Raw genomic sequence first — 15,191 nt, forward strand, 5'->3', positions numbered from 1 at the left:
AAAAGTACTATATCAACTGCTTTTGCACACACTGTACTTTTTTCTATTTTATTATTGACTGTATGTTTGTTTATTCCATGTGTAACTCTGTGTTGCTTTGCTCTATCTTGGCCAGGTTGCAGTTGTAAATGAGAACTTGTTCTCAACTAGCCTACCTGGTTAAATAAAGGTCAAATAAATCAAATTCAAAAAATAGAGGCCGCTAAATGTTTACGCGTAAGCTCCTCTAGAAACTTTAGAGTTCAAAGGCCAAGGGTTAATTTGAAGATGGCTGCCTCCCAAGATGACATGCTTTCTTTCTGCGTGGACACAACTAAAGTTAGCAGTTGTGTGGAAGTCCGATTTATTGACAAGGTTAAGGTAATGTGCCGACAGGGATTCTTTTGAAAAGGCTAATTTCAAGTTTGTCGTTTCTAGCACCGGTTTTGATGTCAAATGCAGTGCTACGCATGCTGTCAATCTGGCTGGCCCAAATTATGAGCAGGATATAATCTCTTGTCATTTTTTTTGTTTATGTTTACTGGCTGGCCATAGCTAGCTACTACACTGAGGTTAAAAAAAACTTTGCTACCTAAGTATCTACGTGGTTACTTAGCTACCAGCCATGTTAATGTAGCTAGCTAGCGTCATGTAACGTTAACTAGCTAGCTAGCTAGCTAAGGAAAGGTATGCACAGATTAGTCTCCAACTATACCTTTTTGAAGGGGCTAATAAAGTGCAAAGGATATCCTGGTCTGGCTCAATAGGATGCACTTGGTATAGATAAAGTATATGTAGCTAGGTGCGTAATGAAATGGTCATAGCAAACTAACAAACATTTGCTTTTATTTTAGGGCAAAGGATTATTTGCCAAGAAGGCCATCAAGAAAGGAGACACCATTTTTGTAGAGCGCCCTCTTGTCTCTTCCCAGTTCTTGTGGAATTCCCAGTACAAATATAAAGGTGGGGTGCCATATAGGTTCAAGATTTAGGTGGTTGACAGACTGAACAACTCAGAAGTTACAACAGATCCTTCTTTTATGTTCCTGTTGATGACAAAAAATCTTGGAGCAAAATGTTCCAGCTGGCTTTGCATTTGTAATCCATATTTTAGATGAACATAGGCCAGGGGGAACTGTTGAGTTTTTATTAATGGTGTTTCTTACTGTATATACAAAAGTATGTGGACACCCCTTCAAATTAGTGGATTCGGCTATGTCAGCCACACCCGTTGCTGACAGGTGAATCAAATTTGAGCACACAACCACGCAATCTCCGTAGACAAACATTGGCAGTAGAATGGCCTTACCGAAGAGCTCAGTAATTTTCAACATGGCACCGTCATAGGATGCTGCCGTTCCAACAAGTCAGTTTGTAAAATTTCTGTCCTGCTAGAGCTGTCCCGGTCAACTGTAAGTGCTGCTATTGTGAAGTGGAAACGTTTGAGCAACAACGAGCCACACTAGCTCACAGAACGGAAGTGTGTAGCACTTAAAAATCGCCTGTCCTCGGTTGCAACATTCACTACCAATTTTCCAAACTGCCTCTGGAAGCAACGTCAGCACAAGAACTGTTAGTTGGGAGCTTCATGGAATGGGTTTCCATGGCTGAGCAGCTGCACAGAAGCCTAAGATCATCATATGCAATGCCAAGTGTCGGCTGGTGTGGTGTAAAGCTCGTCGCCATTGGACTGTAGAGCAGTGGAAACTTGTTCTCTGGAGTGATAAATCACACTTCACCATCTGGCAGTCTGGCGGACGAATCTGGGTTTGGCGGATGCCAGGAGAACACTACCACTACCTGCCCCAAAACTGTAAAGGTTGGTGGAGGAGGAATAATTGTCTGTGGCAGTTTTTCATGGTTCCGGCTAGGTCCCTTAGTTCCAGTGAAGAGATCTTAACGCTACAGCATACAATGACATTCTAGATGATTCTGTGTTTCCAACTTTGTGGCAACAGTTTGGGGAAGGCCCTTTCCTGTTTCAGCATGACAAATCCCCTGTGCACAAGGCGAGGTCCATACAGAAATGGTTTGTTGTGATTGGTGTGGAAGAACTTGACTGGCCTGCACAGAGCCCTGACTTCAACCCCATCGCACACTTGTGGGATGAATGGGAATGGTGACTGCGAGTCAGGCCTAATCGGCCAACATCAGTGCCTGACCTCATAATGCACTTGTGGCTGAGTGGGAGCAAGTCCTCGCAGTAATGCTCCAACGTCTAGTGGAAAGCCTTCCCAGAAGAGTGGAGGCTGTTTATAGCAGCAAATGGAGGACCAACTCCATTATGCCAATGATTTTGGAATGAGACGTTTGACGAGCAGTTCACATACTTTTGGTCATGTAGTGTATTTAGTGATAAAATCACCCTTAGTTATCTCCCATTTAATCATCCATCCCTGTGTCTCCTCCAGCTTGTGAATACTGCTTGAGTGCTCTGGAGACAGCTGAGGTTAATGCCCGAAGACTGAGTGGCAACCCTGGCCTCAGTCTACCCCACACTGAGCTGTGCAAGGTGCGCCCAGAGCTGCACCAAGCTTGCCCACAATGCCAGGTGAGTGTCTCTCACAAGTCTTACCCCATCTGCACTGCCAATTAAAGGTGCACTATGCAGAAATCGCTTCCATTTCCTGTTTGCAAAAATTCTTATAGATTACCTAACTTTAATTTGTGACAAAACAAACAAACAAGCAAGTATAGTATAGAGTCATTGTACCATCTGAACCACTGTGAAATCTTTTCCCTAACCAAAAATATTGTATATTCAGCTGTTTGAAGCTGGTGTACAAAACCGAAATTAAAAGATGCAAAAACAAAACCTAATAATGGGAGGCATAGAAAGAACACATCTCCCGGTTCTTAGACTTGATTTCACTAAGAATGACAGATCTATAAATCACATTTCTATGTGAATTCGGTTGGATCGCCCAAAAAGTTACATATTTAAGCTTTAAGGACTGGACACTACTGATCTACAAACACATTGTTTATTATTTTTTTTCTCCCCAATTTCGTGGTATCCAATTGTTAGTAGTTACTGTCTTGTCTCATCACTACAACTCCCGCACGGACTCGGGAGAGGCGAAGGTCGAGAGCCATGCGTCCTCCGAAACACAACCCAACCAAGCCGTACTGCTTCTTAACACAGCGTGCATCCAACCCGGAAGCCAGCCGCACCAATGTGTCGGAGGAAACACCGTACACCTAGCGACCTGGTCAGTGTGCACTGCGCCCTGCCCGCCAAAGGAGTCGCTAGTGTGCGATGAGACAAGGATATCCCTGCCGGCCAAACCCTCCCTTACCTGGACGATGCCAGGCAAATTGTGCGCCACCCCATGGGCCTCCCTCGCGGCCGGCAGCGACAGAGCCTGGGCTTGAACACAGAGTCTCTGGTGGCACAGCCTTAGACCACTGTGCCACCCGGGAGGCCCCTTACAAACACATTGTTGAAAGCGAAATGGAGCATGCCTTTTGTGAAGATGAAGGATTAGAAGCCACTTAAATGTGATACTCCTACCCAATGCCTGTTCTCCATATGGAGATGTGTTGATATACTGTAGCTACTTCCTCCAGTCTAGTCCAGTGTTTCGCTTTGGTCTTCAGTGTAGTTATTCAAGGGTCCTCCCGAAACTCTATTACCCAGGCCCCGACCAGGTTAGGTCCGAAATACTGTAGTTGACCTCTGTTCTGGTTCTGATTTAATTGTCTCGGGTATGTGTAATTAGAACTGATTTGCCGGTAAGGCCCCGTACAGACCCGACTGCGACTGCTGCAGTAGAGGGAGGGAGAGAATTGTCTCATTTATGCTGCTTCGGCTTATTGAGAGATGCGTATTTTTCACAGGAGTGTAGCTTGTTTTTTTGTTGGCCAATCACAAGTCATCAAAGCGGCACTAGACTCTGGCCCCGTATGTGTATTGGTAAACAACTTAGGAGATCCATGGAGTTAAAAGTTAAATGAGAAGGATATGTATTTCCCTTTAAAGACCAAGAGCCAGCAGATGATCTGCTGCTTAATACTTTGAATGGAGTTATTGTGTAGGACGGGGGGAAGTGCATCCTAAATAGCTTGCTTAGCCAAGCTAGCTAGCTAACTTAACTAGCTTCTCTTCTTGGTTTGATGCAGTCAAAACGGGTACTATGTAAGATTGGATGAAAATTCATCTAGCTTTTGCAGCTAGAATTTAGTGGTGCGAGTCGGCTTGGTTGCTGATGTCTCTTCCTCGCGCCACCCAGTCACAAACACAGCAAGTCCCCTTTTAGCTCCTTTCCGCTCTCCCTCGGTGCATGCATTAACCGCTTCATTTAATAACGTAGCTAAAAATATATATTTTCTGCTGCTTCCTTCACTGGGATTGGATCAGACCGGGTCTCTACGTGGCCGAGTCTGGTTGTCTTTGGGTCCATTTGAACCGGGTCTCTATATTTAAAACAAATTTATTCGGGTCAGGAACGGGTCCGACTTATTGGACCAAACAAGACGTCTCACTGAAGTAGACTTTGTCTCCCCCTCCAGGTGATGTACTGTAGCAACGAGTGTCGCCAGGCTGCGGCAGACCAGTACCATCGGGCCCTGTGCTTAGGCCACTCCCAAGAGGACCCGGACCACCCTGTCAACAAACTTAAGGACGCCTGGAGGTGAGATGGATTTGCTGTTTAATTTAATTCCAATTGATGGAGCCCATATTTCTCTTGCACTGAATCTGAACATTTTACCAAAGACAGTACATTATGAAGATGTCTAAACTGCTTCTCCAATAGAATCCCAGATCATGCTGGTAAATGTCATGGCGACGTTAGCTAGCCAAGCTCATGCGCAGAAACACGTCATCGGCACTAACAGTTGTCGCGCCGAACAGCTTACGTGCAGGTAGTCAAATCAAAGGCACCACTTCGATAAAATGTTTTGATGAAAATAAAAACGTCAGTATGTCAATTTCACGAGGTTGTAGTAATTACAGTTTCAGCTACCTAAGACATTATCTCAAATCTAGGTTTTGCCTTTAAATTTTGAGGAAATTAACTGACACATTTCACTTCTCCCATTGACTTGCCAAACCCTGGTCTGCTGAGTCTCTGGGTTTTGAAACAATGTTACTAGCTTTCTCTGTCCTTGTTTCCTCCAATTCTTTATCTCCCTCTCAAAGCTCCCTCCCTTGCAACTCCTCTTTCAATTGGCTTTGACAGGGAGACAGGAATTGGGGGAGACAGGAATTGGAGGAAACGAGGACGAGAGAGCAAGGATTTGGCAGCTAGCAATGTTTTCAGATCCAGCCTCTGTGATATTTTGGCTGTAATTGCATGAGGTGACATGATCCCCCTCCATCTGTCCCCTAGGAGTATGCACTACCCTCCTGAGACCTCCAGCATCATGCTCATGGCCAGGATGGTGGCCACTGTCAAACAGGTGAGCCGCCTCCTACCTCTGCCTTTTTTGTTCAGCTGCTTTAATTCCAAAGTTATTTGCTCTCTATATTTGCATTCTATATTTCATTGTCGGCTGAAAAAACAAAAATTCAATTATGAAATGTCAGAAGCTATTTTGAATGTTTTCTTGGTCCTAGAGTCATGTTCAGAGTGCATTGAGGGAAGTTACTGCTTTCAATAAATGTGGGGGGGGAAAAGAACATTTGCAAAAATAGAGTTGAAAGGTTTATCAGACAGTGACGATTTGGAGTGAATGTTTGTTTGAGAATCTGGTGTCTGTGTAGATGAACAGACCTTCACAATGCTTGGAGAACCATTTAACCTGTCAGTTTGACATTATAATACTATATGTGCATACCTGTGCATACTAGGTAACTCAAACACTATATAATGTTTGGATTTGTCATGCAGGCCCAAGACAAATGCTGCTGGCAGAAGTTGTTCTTTCAGTTCTGCAGCCGTGCGGCCAACGAAGAGGAGGAAATTGCACACAAGCTGCTGGGAGAGAAGTTCCAGGTAAGAATAGAGGTAGTGGCTGTGCCTGAAAATGTTAACTACTAGCTGTCAAATCCTTGCTTCTTCATCCATGTTTCCTCAATTCCCCTTAAGGCTCATTTGGAGGAGGAGGTCTGAGGAAGAGACCTTGGAACCTCTCCGCCAATCTGCTTAGAGAGGAATTGAGGACACAGGGATTGAGCTACAAATTAGTTTTTTCACATTTGTGCTAACTATTAGATTTGACTCATTGTTCTTGTAATAGATTATAGACTAGTGTAAAATGTAAATTAATTGCCTGGGTGTTTATTTGCTTAAATCACTGAACACAACAGGCGCTTATTACAGACAGGCTTCTATTTGAGCCCAGCGTCTATTTACTTAATGCACAGAGTTTTTGCTTATTTGCATAGTTAAAGGAAAAATCCACCCAAAACCACTCATTCCTGTAATTTAGTGTTACATAACGCGTGCATTTCAAGAGCGGCAAATTTGAATCCAAATAAATGTCAAAATTCAAATTTTTCAAACATACAACTATTTTACACCCTTTGAAAGATAAACATCTCCTTAATCTAACCACGTTTTACGATTTCAAAAAGGTTTTACGGCGAAAGCATAAATTTAGAGTATGTTAGGACAGTACATTTACAAGAGTTGTGTGTAATGTTTTGTCAATTCAAAGACAGGGTCACCAAAACCATAAAACCAGCTAAAATGATGCACTAACCTTTTACAATCTCCATCAGATGACACTCCTAGGACATTATGTTAGACAATGCATGCATTTTTAGTTCTATCAAGTTCATATTTATATCCAAAAACAGCGTTTTACTATGGCATTGATGTTGAGGAAATCGTTTCCCTCCAATAACCGGCAGTCAAGTCAGCGTCACAAATTAAATAATTAAAATTAGAAAACATTGGTAAAATATTATATTGTCATTTAAAGAATTATAGATTTACATCTCTTGAACGCAATCAACTTGCCAGATTTAAAAATAACCTTACTGGGAAATCACACTTTGCAATAATCTGAGCACTGCGCCCAGAAAAATACGCGTTGCGATACAGACTAGACGTCAGGTTGGGGAGATCTAAAATCGACAATACTATGTAAATAATCCATTACCTTTGATTCTCTTCATCAGATGTCACTTCCAGGTATCACAGTGCATAACGAATGTAGTTTTGTTCAAAAAAGCTCATCATTTATGTCCAAAAATCTCCGTCTTGTTAGCACATGATCTAAGCCAGCCGGACTTCTCGTCATGAACGAGGGGAAAAAATATATTTACGTTCGTTCAAACATGTCAAACGTTGTATAGCATAAATCATTAGGGCCTTTTTTAACCAGAACATGAATAATATTCAAGGTGGACGAATGCATACTCTTTTATAACGTATTGGAACGAGGGTACCCAACATGAACTCCGCGCCAGGTGTCTAATGGGCCATCATCGTTCCATGGCTCTTGTTCGGTCAGATCTCCCTCCAGAAGACTCAAAACACTTTGTAAAGGCTGGTGACATCTAGTGGAAGCAATAGGAAGTGCCAAAATATTCCTCAGCCCCTGTGTTTTTCAATGGGATAGGTTTAAAGGTAATACAACACATCAGGTATCCACTTCCTGTCAGAAAATGTCTCAGGGTTTTGCCTGCCAAATGAGTTCTGTTATACTCACAGACACCATTCAAACAGTTTTAGAAACTTTAGAGTGTTTTCTATCCATATATAATAAGTATATGCATATTCTAGTTACTGGGTAGGATTAGTAACCAGATTAAATCGGGTACATTTTTTTTATCCAGACGTGCAAATGCTGCCCCCTAGCCCTAACAGGTTAACCTGCAGATTGATGTGGCTCACAGAGTGGAGTTTGACAATCTCAACGGCATCATGCAATGCACCCTGGACTGAAGAGGCAGACAATTAGGAGAAATGTGTTAGACCCTCTGTTAATTTACATGTTTCTTGAGGTAGGAACATCACAAAAGAACATTCGAAAGAAGACAACCTCCTGCGTTATGACATTGGCCAGTATTGAAATCTGACATGCATGATAGACATTTTCGTGATCTAAAAGTTGCATTCCTGTTAAGTGTAGTGAGGGCGTCTTTATCGCAATGCTATGTCACACTTGCCGAATTTCTGCCTGCTTGAACGACAACTGCTCAGATGCACAAAAACAATATAACATTCAAAATGGGCACATCTTTAATTGTTTAATTCCAGCATTCTCTTCCAACATTTTAATACATTTCCTGCACTGCTATCATTTACACACTGTGATGTTTCTTTTGTCTTAGTATGTCTCCATTTAAAAACAAAAAATTGACATAATTATTCTCCTTCAACTTTGCATTTTTGTCAGTTCGTACTTTCGCCGCTAGAGGGCGATTAGCCAAATGTTAGGGCTCTGTACTCTCGAAGTTGACTGTTTTTGTGCTTGCCAGTTAGCTAGCAGTTCTCAGCTGTTAGCAGCCAAATGGCTAGCAGTTTCTTACAGGTGATTAAACATTTTGTTAGTTTTCAAATTATACTGAACAAAAATATAAACGCAACATGCAACAATGTCAAAGGTTTTACTGAGTTACAGTTCATTTAAGGATATCAATCAATTGGAATATTCATTAGGCCCTAATTTATGGATTTCACATGCCTAGGAATACAGATATGCATCTGGTCACAGATACCTTAAAAATAGTGGGCCTCACATTGGGTCTCAGGATCTCGTGATGGTATCCCTGTGCATTCAAATTGCCATTGATAAAATGCAATTGTTTGTTGTCCGTAGCTTATGGCTGCCCATACCATAAACCCACCGCCACCACGAGGCACTCTGTTCACAACGTTGACATCAGAGAACCACTCGCCCACACGACGCCATACACACCGTCTGCGGTTGTGAGGCTGGTTGGACATACTGCAAAATTCTCTAAAACGATGCTATGGTAGAGTAACATTTCATTTTTTGGCAACAGCTCTGGTGGACATTCCTGCAGTCAGCATACCAATTGCACGCTCCCTCAAAACTTGAGACATTTGTGGTGTTGTGTGACAAAACTGCACATTTTATTGGCCTTTTATTGTCCCAAGCACAAGATGCACCTGTGTAATGATCATGCTGTTTAATCAGCTTCTTGATATGCTACACCTGTCCGGTGGATGGATTATCTTGGCAAAGAAGAAATGCTCACTTAACAGGGATTTTAACAAACAAATTTCGGCGGCCTTATTTCAGCTCATGAAACATGGGACCAACACTTTATATGTTGCGTTTTATATTTTTGTTCAGTGTATATAATGTAACAAATCAAACATTAAACCTCATAAACATTTAATTTAGATTAAGCCTTTATTTGCTGAAATGGGTGCTGTTGCCCGGATATAAAAAATTACGTGCGGCTATTTGAGACTGCGTTTAATTGAAGTTTTATGGTATGTTGCATTTTGTAGGGACATTTGACCTTACTACAAGCCCTGTTTACGACAGCACTTTACGATGATCATCTCGATATGGTAAGTATGGCACAGTTTCCCTTTACGTGACCAATTTATTTATGGACGTACATGTTTGTCAAGCTAATACTAGGTACTTGGCTACTTCCTTGTCAGCCTGGAGACAAGAATATAAAATAATATATGTCTTGGATTGAATAATTTCCCATGAGTGAGCTCTGAGCTGAACATATGTGATTATGATGCAGATACTGTATGCTATATAAGGGGTGTCCTTTCACGTTACAGTGGTTTACACCTGAGGGATTTCGCTCCCTCTTCGCCCTTGTAGGGACCAATGGACAGGGCATAGGTACCAGGTAAGGTTCAGCTCTCAATCTTTCCAACTCATAAATGATTGATGATACGGACATAAATGATGCACTTATGGAGTGCCATTAGTCCCAATATTTTTTTTTTTTTAAAGTGCCGACATCGTTTTATCATGTTTTTTACATAGCTCTCTCAGCCAATGGGTTCATGCATGTGATGCGTTGGAGCTGTCTAGCCAGCAGAGGGAGCAATTGGATTCCTTCATTGATCAACTATACAAGGACATCGAGAAAGGTCACAATTCCCTTCTTACACTGCTTCATGAGACATCTGTTCTGTTTATTGAGGAATACTGGGGAAAAGCTGTCTGATAAAATATTTGTCTAAACCTACATTACCAAGCAAGGCTTTGTGCAGCTCACATTTTATAATCGATTGTAAAGGATACTTGGCGCCTCTGAATTGGGTTGGCTTGACTCAGCATATTTGAAATCGTTACTAAAATGGAATAAATCTCTGCTACTGAGAATGGAGGTCAGAGCTGAATTTGATTTGTCTCCACAGAGACCGGTGACTTCCTGAACTGCGAGGGTTCTGGGCTCTTCCTACTTCAAAGCTCATGTGAGTCGTCACAATCAGGTGGCTTCTGACCTCAGCTTCCATAATCCACAAACACACCCATCATACAGGATAAATGAAATGAACTACTGCCCTGGTCAAAGGCCATGTTTACAGTCGTTATCAAATACTTTTGTTTTGGTTGTGTCGTCTACTCTCTAGGTAACCACAGCTGCATACCGAAAGCGGAGGCATCTTTCCCGAACAACAACTTCTTGCTTCACCTCAGTGCCCTTAGTGACATCAGCCCTGGAGAGGTCAGAAGAGGATGCTGGGTCGGGGGGATACATTCTGGCCATGGATAAACTGGAGAGAACTTTGTGCTCAGTTGTCAGTCAGTTTTAGCGGTCAGAAACTGAGGATTGGAGCTGTGTCAAGCTATCAGATATTGAGAAGGCTTGCATCTGCCTGTAAATGTAGCGTCTGAGGAGGCCAGAGAAATGTTTTGCCAGCCATCGATTGAATTCTGGCACCAAAATAATAGCGCATTGTTGTGTAAATATAGTAACAGTAATGGGAGGTCTTTTGATGTGAATGTCCTCATCTGCTAACTTTTGTTTCCTTACATCTCCAGGAGATCTGCATCAGTTACTTGGACTGCTGTCAGCGTGACCGTAGCTGTCATAGCAGACAGAAAATCCTGAGGTAAACAACTGAAATCCCCTGTGTCCCTTTGACAGACTCAAACTGTTCCCAGTTCAATGGCCACCCTCCTAGGTAATAACAGTCAGTCCTGGGCCAGCGCAGCCGAGGGGTTCTGGTGGTTATTCCGGTGCCTAACAATGCTCTTGATCGATTAGCAAGCTGTCAATCCACTACCGATTTTACCCCCTTAAAGGGGGGCTGCACTTCCTGATTTAGCCTCTGTTTTAATTCTCCTCATTGGGAAATGCGACTGAGAACGAGATTTGGGTTTTGGAGGCGTGTGTGTTTGAACGTTGGAAGCGTTTGTACGTTCATTGCCAAAACAGTATAGTTAGTAACTCACCCTTCTACACTGAACAAAAATATAAACGCAACATGTAAAGTCTTGGTTTCATGAGCTGAAATAATATATCCCCAAAATGTTCCATATGCAAAATGTTTATTTCTCTCAAATTTTGTGCACAAATTTGTTTAAATACCTGTTAGTGAGCATTTCGCCTTTGCTAAAATAATCCATCCAATAAAAGGCCACTCCAAAATGTACCGTTTTGTCACACAACACAATGCCACAGAAGTCTCAAGTTTTGAGGGCGCATGCAATTGCCATGCTGATTGCAGGAATGTCCACCAGAGCTTTTGCCGGCTTCTTCACCTGCGGGATCGTCTGAGACTAGCCACCTGGGGAAAAGCTCATTCTGATTGGCTGGGCCTGGCTCCCCAGTGGGTGGTCCTGGCTCCCAAGTGGGTGGACCTATGCCCATCCATGGCTGCACCCCTGCCTAGGATTGTGAAATCCATAGATTAGGGCCTAATTTATTTATTTCAATTGACTGATATCCTTATATGAATTGTAAGTCAGCAAAATTGTTGCGTTTGTTTTTGTTCAGTGTAGGTAACTGGAAACAGTCTAACCGGGTCTTGTGTCTGGAAGTAGCAAGCCAACTTTCACCTATTCGCTTCAGCCGACTGTGGCAAAGTTGGTTTGTCTTTGGATAACCCATCTGTGGGGATAGTTGGTGCCGCAAAGAAATTGCACAATGTAAATGGGACAATATTTTTTAGTTTCATTAAATGCTTTCAATATTTGTGTGAATTTCTGCAATTTGTAGTTGGTTTTAGGTTTTTAAGTCAATGAAATTTGGAGTTATTGACATTTAAGAATATTCTCCCATGTACGTTTTGTAATGTAACTTGCCCCATAGGGATATTGAATGTCAAACCAAATTGACCATGGGCGTTACGATTGGCTCGTATGCAGCTGAGCTTCGAATTGATGATTACTTGGGTGCTGCCAGCTGAGGGCAGGATTGAAATAAACCCAACTCTACTGTAACTTAGGGTATCTTCATTTGTCACAATTTTATTCCTTATTTATCTCGCAAATCTCAGACTGACTTCATGACCAAAGTTATCCTATTTACACTTAGTACTACATTTTGACACTAGAATAAATGTTTCTGACTCATATCGATGCCACATATGCCATTTTCAAAAGTAGAAGAAGCTTTTTTTTGGTTCAGTCGCACTTTAAACCCAGGGCAGGCTTGTTCTGCAAGCCCACTTTGGATTCACATTCACTGTATCCTGTTGAAAGGCATTTTACCTTGAAACGCCGTAACTCCCAGAAACTGGAGGTAGTGAAGCGTGAACAAAGACTGGCCTCTGTCTCTTTTTCTCAGCAAATGATAACAATTCAGACTCACTGTGTATTATGCTTATATACTGTTTTATTATGTTATATACATAGTGTTTACAGTATGCATGTTGAATAATGGCATTTCTTTTTTAACAGAGAAGTGATGATAGATTGACGCAAATGCATTCCATCAGGCTGCGTTATCTTCTTTCTCGCTCTCCAGAACGAGACAGGCAGCTGTGTGACTTATGTAACATCGTTATTGTCTTCCCCAGAGAGAACTACCTGTTCGTCTGCTCGTGTCCAAAATGTGTCTCTCAGATGGATGAGCTGGATCTGACGTCGTCGGAGGAGGAGGGGGATGACATGGAGGAGGAGATAACGGATGTCTGAGGGGGAACAAAGACCAGCTCCCTCCCTCCTACTCACCCCCTCCCAGTCCCACTCTCAGCCACGCTAGCTAACTGCATCTCTGCCCAGTGAAGACCAATTTCAAAGACGACATATCAAACTCCAAGCATATCAACTTCAGTTGTGTACCAAAATATAATTTTTCAAGGAAAAAGTCACTCAATGGCCTGAAGCTTTGGATCTCCCGGTTGAAAAGCATTTGGTCACGTGACTCTGCAGTATCAGCCCTCGTCTCTCACCTCTAGTGTAGCTTCTGCTTATTGGAAACGTTTACATTAAAGACATCCAGATTAAATATATCACAGTTTAGTACCTCTAGAATGGTAGAAACCATTAAATAGGCAAGATGTAATTTATTCCTTAATGTTGCTTGCATCTTTGCCCTCAGAACAGCCTCAATTCGTTGTGGTATGGACTCTGCAATGTATCAAAGCGTTACACAGGGATGCTGTCCCATGTTGACTCCAATGCTTCACACAATTGATTGGCTGGATGGCCGGATGTCCTTTGGGTGGTGAACCATTCTTGATACCCACGGGAAACTGCAGCATTGCAGTTCTTGACACAAACCGGTGTGCCTGGCACCTACTACTAAACCCACTGAATTGCACACATACACAATCCATGTCTAAATTGTCTCAAGGCTTAAAAATCCTTTAACCTGTCTCCTCCCCTCATCTATACTGATTGAAGTGGATTTAACAAGTGACATCAATAAGGGATCATAGCTTTCACAGGCTGTTCTCAGCATGACTGTTGTAGTCCAATCTGTGTCAACTGTGTAATGCCATTGCATCAGCATGGACCAAAATCCCTGTGGAACACTTTTGACACCTTGTAGAATGCCCCTAAGAATTCAGGCTGTTCTTCAGGAAAAGGAAGGTCCGACCCAGTACTAGATGTGTGTACCTAATAAACTGTCCGGTGAGTATGGCTGTTCTGAGAAGGATAATGCACTTGGCCAATCTAGTAGTGATAACATGAAAGTATGTACAGTGTAGCTGAAGTAACCAGGCCAAATTAAGTACATTGATTTTCATGTAATGTGAGATCTATCAAGGAACATTAGAAACATTCATTGCAAGACTGAGTTAACCATCAGCCAGAATAACCTTGAGCAGTAGAAAGCTATTGTCTGTTAACTATTTTCCCGTTTATTGAGGAGAACTGTTATTTCCACATGAGTGAAATTGCTGCTACTGCCCACTCATGAATCAATAGAACTACAATGACCGTAATCTTCAATGCCAACGTTTTCAATGTTACCGAACAAATATGGCTAACATCAAATGACTAACCTCAATTATCTCAGTTGGCATTCAGAGCACTGGTGCATGAGAACAAATTGCTTTTGATGTCACACAAGGACATGCTGCAGCATAAGAACAGCAGCAAACACTGTATGAGAATCCTAGCAATTGTAATTTTTACCACTCTGGCATAAACCATTGAGATTAAAATGTCTTCTCTTATTTTCTTTATTTGTATTCTGCTTAGTGCAATTTGATTGTGTGCAGAAGTTAAGCCAACTGGCAGTCTTTACCAACTAGGACCACGTCAGCATTGCCTTGAAGCAGACAGATACCCTGTGGATAACTGGATATTCGGGAAGTCATGAAATCTTATTTGTGAGTTATCGCCAACATCTGTGAGACCATGAAGATATGACAAGTATTCCTTCCTAGTCATATTTTCTACCTCAATGGGTATTTTAATGACCGTTTCATTTGTGCCTGTTGACTCTTCATGCGACCTTGACTTTGCTATAGGCTCTTTTCTATTGATACTAGATTGTGACTCAAGAACAGCCTTGCAAATACATCTACATCTTATTGGAGCTGTGAACATGTGTTTGCTGTTCCCACTCTGCTTGGATGTTAAGATGCTGACCCAGGAAACGAGAAAACGGCAGAGCTTTAGAATAGGAAGAAAAAAGATCCGATAGCCACATTTTCTAAGTGACCTATTTTGTAATTTCACACCTGCCCCCAATTTTTTCAGTGACGCAAATTTTTCTCTGTGGACATCATCAGTGTCAGCCTATCTTCCCTACGGGATTGGTTTAGAAGAGTCAAATGCAAATTTACGCTGGACATTCACATGAGAGATGAAAGGGAACATATTTTTACTTCCATGAGAGGATGCACACCTGGGATCTGGCATGGCGGGAGGCTGGACCTCTGGACGCGTCTTGGAGTGAAGTCCAACAC

At 42.2% G+C, this 15,191-nt stretch overlaps 1 protein-coding gene across 1 annotated transcript; it reads left to right on the forward strand.

The window, feature by feature from the left end:
• Window positions 1-231: 231 nt before the first annotated feature.
• On the forward strand, window positions 232-14,453 carry LOC106604471 (histone-lysine N-trimethyltransferase SMYD5). The gene is made up of 13 exons (XM_014199111.2): window positions 232-360; window positions 834-942; window positions 2,391-2,530; window positions 4,492-4,613; window positions 5,313-5,382; window positions 5,814-5,918; window positions 9,357-9,419; window positions 9,648-9,718; window positions 9,859-9,965; window positions 10,236-10,292; window positions 10,452-10,546; window positions 10,864-10,934; window positions 12,846-14,453. The coding sequence occupies exons 1-13, from the start codon at window positions 268-270 to the stop codon at window positions 12,961-12,963; spliced, it is 1,221 nt and encodes a 406-aa protein (XP_014054586.2). The 5' UTR covers window positions 232-267; the 3' UTR covers window positions 12,964-14,453.
• The last annotated feature ends 738 nt before the right edge of the window (window positions 14,454-15,191 follow it).

This window comes from Salmo salar, chromosome ssa05 (genome assembly GCF_905237065.1).
Source record: "Salmo salar chromosome ssa05, Ssal_v3.1, whole genome shotgun sequence".
NCBI lineage: Eukaryota > Metazoa > Chordata > Actinopteri > Salmoniformes > Salmonidae > Salmo > Salmo salar.